This window comes from Mus pahari, chromosome 14 (assembly GCF_900095145.1).
Source record: "Mus pahari chromosome 14, PAHARI_EIJ_v1.1, whole genome shotgun sequence".
Classification (NCBI taxonomy): domain Eukaryota; kingdom Metazoa; phylum Chordata; class Mammalia; order Rodentia; family Muridae; genus Mus; species Mus pahari.
Window position 1 is genome coordinate 54,425,503 of NC_034603.1, and position 4,815 is coordinate 54,430,317.

The 4,815-nt window shown below is 38.6% G+C and overlaps 1 protein-coding gene across 1 annotated transcript in view; it reads right to left on the bottom strand.

Annotated features, from left to right (window-relative positions):
• Nucleotides 1–1,890: 1,890 nt before the first annotated feature.
• The window catches only part of Dhx40 (DEAH-box helicase 40), a 37,110-nt gene continuing 34,185 nt past the window's right edge, over nt 1,891–4,815 (bottom strand). Inside the window, exons 17-18 of the mRNA XM_021212270.2 lie at nt 3,969–4,197; nt 1,891–3,191 (exon numbers count right to left, since the gene is read on the bottom strand). Coding sequence (XP_021067929.1) covers nt 3,052–3,191; nt 3,969–4,197 — 369 coding nt within the window. The 3' untranslated portion in view covers nt 1,891–3,051. The remainder of the gene's footprint in view (nt 3,192–3,968; nt 4,198–4,815) is intronic.

The window sequence follows — 4,815 nt, forward strand, 5'->3', positions numbered from 1 at the left end:
GGCCAGCCTGGTCTACAGAGTGAGTTCCAGGACAGCCAGGGCTAAACAGAGAAACCCTGTCTCGAAAAACCAAAAAAAAAAAAAAAAAAAAAAAAAAAGAATCAACAATTTACATAGATCCTTGTGTTTTGTGATGTGATATTTTAATAATCCTAAAGTATCTTCCCTTCAAATGACTTCTTAAATGGGAAATACTTATTACTATACAGATGTAGGCATGGTGTGTTTGTATGGCCTTGTGTGCCACAGCACAGAGACTAAGGTCAGAGGACAACTTCTTGGCACTATTTGTCTCTTTAAGTTTCATTGGCTCAGGGACTCAAACTCATGCTCTATTTGGCTTGTATGGCAAATGCCTTTACCCAAAGAGCCATCTTTCCAGCCCCAAAATAGTTTGGAATTATAAAAGAAGTAGGTTGAAGAAACATTCCTTAAAAACCGTCTAATAAAGATTAGTATCACTAATAAGGGCAAGTATGTATACTTTCAGCTGTGATAACCTAGAAGAGATTCTGAAAGCTTATGTAACATTCAAGTAACAATTATCTAATTGTGGGGCTGGGTAGACTGATGTGCAAGCATGCAGACCTGAGTTCAGATCCTCAGCACACCTATAATCCCTGAGCTGGGAGGTAGAGATGATTCCTGGGAATTGCTGGCCAGCCATTCAGCCAGTTGGTAAGCATTCTAGGTTCAATGAGATACCTTGTTTCAAAACAATGAGGTGAAGAGTGTCAGATGCTAACACCTGATGCCCACCCCTGGCCTACTCATGGGCTAGTGAGCATGCACACACACAGTTTTAGGAAAAAGGAGAGAAAGCCAAACTAATACCATATAAAATAACTACCCAGGACAGCCAGGGCTACAGAGAAACTGGCTCAAAACAAACAAATAATAAAATATTAGGCCTATTCCTCCCTTAGAAACCCTTTCTCCTGGGAATTCCTCTATAGCCTACTTTCATTCTGCTTAAAAAGTAAGAGAGATTATTGGAACAACTGATGAAATTTGAATTTGGACTATAGATGTAGAATGTGGTGGTAAATATTTTATGATTCAAAAGAGCTTTCAGAATCTGGAGAGATGGCTCAGCAGGTAAAAGCACTGGCTGTTCTTTCAGAGGACCCTGGTTTGATTGATAGAACCTGTATAGCTGGAACCGTAAATCCAGTTTTCCAGGGGATCTAGTGCTTGCTTCTGGTCTCCAGGGGCACCAGGCACACATGTTGTACATACATATATACAGACAAATTCACACCCATACATATAAGATAAAAATAAAGCTAAACAAAAAAATTATAAAAGTTTTCATTCAAAGAATCTACCCACATCTTTATTTCTAAGGATAAAATACACCTGAAAAGGAAAACTGGAAGGCCTAAATGATTTTTCTTTTGGTTTTTCTGTGTAGCCCTGGCTGGCCTTTAACTCAGAAATCTGCCTGCCTCTGCTTCCCAAGTGCTGGTATTAAAGGCATGTGCCACCACGCCCGGCCAGCCTTAATGATTTTTAAGCAGGTTAATGATACTGCAAACATTAAGCAAATTATCACTACTTGCCTTCAAAGAAAAGCAAGGTTTGGGCTATCACCAATTTTTCAGAAAGGCTTCAAGTGTAACTACTGAACTTAAAACTTTTTGGATACCAAAGGATAGAATTACCTATGAAAATAAATTAGGCATTTTTATACTAAAGATGTAAAACCTTGTCAAGTATAGTGGTACAAGTATATAAAATCTACCTGAGAGGCAGAGAGAAACAGGAGGATAATTGAGTTTGAGGTCAGCCTGTTCTATACAGTAATACCAGGCCAACTAGGGTTACCTAAAAAGAATTAAAAAAACAAACAAACAAAAACTGAAAACAAAAATCCACATACTGTCTATAGAGTTTTAATGGCACTAATAGCTTTATTAACAAACACTGAGTGACTACTATGTGCAAAGCACTATGCTAGGTGCCATGAAAGGTACAAAGGTGAAAAAGACATAGACCCTGCCCACAAGGAGCGTATAATCTAATGAGAAAGACAGACATATACACACATAACTACAATACAAGGCAGTAAACAAGAGGAGGCAAGTGCTGAGTGTGGCCTGAGTGTAATATTAGCCTCAAGGTTTTGATTTGAAACATTANTGAAGTGTTGACTGCTTTGAAAATTCCATCTCAAGATTAGCATAATAGGTATTTAAATGGTCCTACCTAAGCAGCTGCAGTTAAGAGAGCAGGCCAGGCAGAGGGGCTGCTTGAATTCGGTCACATCTACATACATGGGCTGACACACAAGTATGTAGGAACAGCTAAAAAGAACTTTGTGTGTGTGTGTGATTATTATGTATCATATACATACACACACACACACATATACACATCTGTCCTTTGGTTAATGGCTATAGCTACTGTTTTAAACAATATACTTTTATATAAAAAGGAATTTGTATAATCCCCCCAAAAAAAATCAATTAAGGAGTAGGATTAATTTAAGAAAGAGTCCTGCCATAGGCAATTTTATTTACTAATTAGTCTTTAAATACCTATAAAGCTCTGGAGCAATTAAACTGTTAGACATCTAAGTATTGCTGAGTAAAAACCTCTATGTAAGTTTAGCCTTCTGAAATGGTCACATACCTGATACAACACTATTCTAACAGCAATAAGAAGGCCTTGAAGAGATTTAAGGAAAATAATCTTTAATGCTTCAATGCAAATGGAATACACGCTGATTAAATACAATTCAGTGTTCTTTGAAAATATCTCAGTGACACTGTTTGATACCAGTTAAGGCCAGCAAAACAGAAGTGAGGAAAATATTATATCATCTTTGATTGGTTTCGTGTACTATGACTATGCAAACCAATCTTTCCTTTCAAAATGTCATTTGTTAGTATTGATGAGATGTGATTTATAAATTCTGATTTGCTTCAGCTCACAGGCTAGGAACAGCTGCTGACCACTTCCTTCTGATAGTACTGTCTGAAATAACTGGCAAAACAGAAGCACATTTCCTGGCTGCTTTCCTGCTTCCTGAATTGGATAGTCCATTGCTTAGCCTGTTTCCTTTAATGTGTCACTGTGGTCCTGGATTCTCTGTTGCTTTCTCTCAAGGAAACGAGCCCGTGCATCTGATATGGATTTGTCATCATTTCTTCTTTGCATTTTCTTTAGAACTTCTTTTGATATTCCATCTGAAAATAGTATAAATATACCTTATTTTCAACATTAAGAAAAAAGGACTGAGGAGATGGTTCAGTAGCATGCACTTGTATAGCATCGGAGGTGGAGACAGGAAGATAACTATGAGCTCCAGGCCAGCTAGCCTGGAGTATACATAGTAGCAACCAGAGACTGTCTCAAGCAAACACCAATAACTGAGGATTTCCTCTGACCTCCACGTGTGCATGGTCACATAGGAATATGCACATCATATACATACAAATATTTTTTTCTTACAAAAAAAGATCAAAAGGAAATTAAATGTTGTCTAAGCAAAAGTCTGGTTGAAAAAGCATGTAGGTGGGGATGCTGAGCTTAGTGGTACAATGTACACTTCACATGAACAAGACCCTAGGACAACCAGTACAGTAACAAAAAGTACATGAGCCAGCAGATAGGCACTTGATTCTGACAACATAAATAAAACTGGGAAAAAGGAAAACAAAGGAGCCAGGCAGTGATGGTGCACCTTTAATCCTAGCACTTAGAAGACAAAGGCAGGCAGATCTCTGACTTCAAGCCCAGCCTGGTCTAGAGAGTGAGATCTAGGACAGCCAGGAGTACACAGAGAAACACTGTCCAAAGGGGAAAAACCCCACTGGGGAAAAGACAGCTTCATAGTTAAGAGAACACCTATAATCCCAGTATTGAGGATGGTGTGGCAAAGGATCACCAGGCCGTTGAGGCTACTCTGGACTATAAAATAAACCCCTTCTTAGAAAAACAGAGTAGAACTATGATTCACTCACCCTTTAGCTGTTTCACATTTTCCTTATTTGTCCATTTTCTTCTTGCATCTTCTCTCATTTCACGTCTAGCCACACTGCTCAAATCATGCGCATTAAGTTCATGCAACTTGGGTAATAAGTCTCTCACCCATTCGTAACGGATTGGACACACAATTCTTGCATAGACTTTGGTGGTAACTAATACTTCATGAAAAATTATCCATTCAAGTTTGGTTTCCTGTTCATGAAGCTATATAAAAATTTAAGGATAATTATTATTAATAATCAGCCCCATTCTAAATAAGAGCAAGAAAATAAAGACAGCCAAGGACTACATACAGGGACCTGTCTCCAAATTAACAGAAAAACAACCTGAAACCCTCTGAATGCCTATTTTCTTCAACAAAAAGGAAATCATATGTTAACTAATACCCCTAAGCTCTCTCTATATAGACATTTCAGTGAAAACTAGAAGACACTGATATGTTAGTACTCTACTCTTACAAATGCCTACCTGTCATTAAAAATAAGATACATTAGGCTGTCAAGATGGTTCAACTGACCAGAGTTCAATCCCCAGGACCAACCTGGTAGAAGGAAAAAACTGACTCCTGCAAGTTACTCTCTGACCTCTACATGCGTATGCCTCTCCACGCTTCTATAAAACCTTTTATTGAAAAGAGGACTTAGGCCGGGCGTGGTGGCGCATGCCTTTAATCCCAGCACTCGGGAGGCAGAGGCAGGAGGAGTTCGAGGCCAGCCTGGTCTACAAAGTGAGTTCCAGGACAGCCAGGGCTACACAGAGAAACCCTGTCTAAAAAAAAAAAAAAAAAAAAAACCTTTTATTGAAAAGAGGACTTAGGCCGGG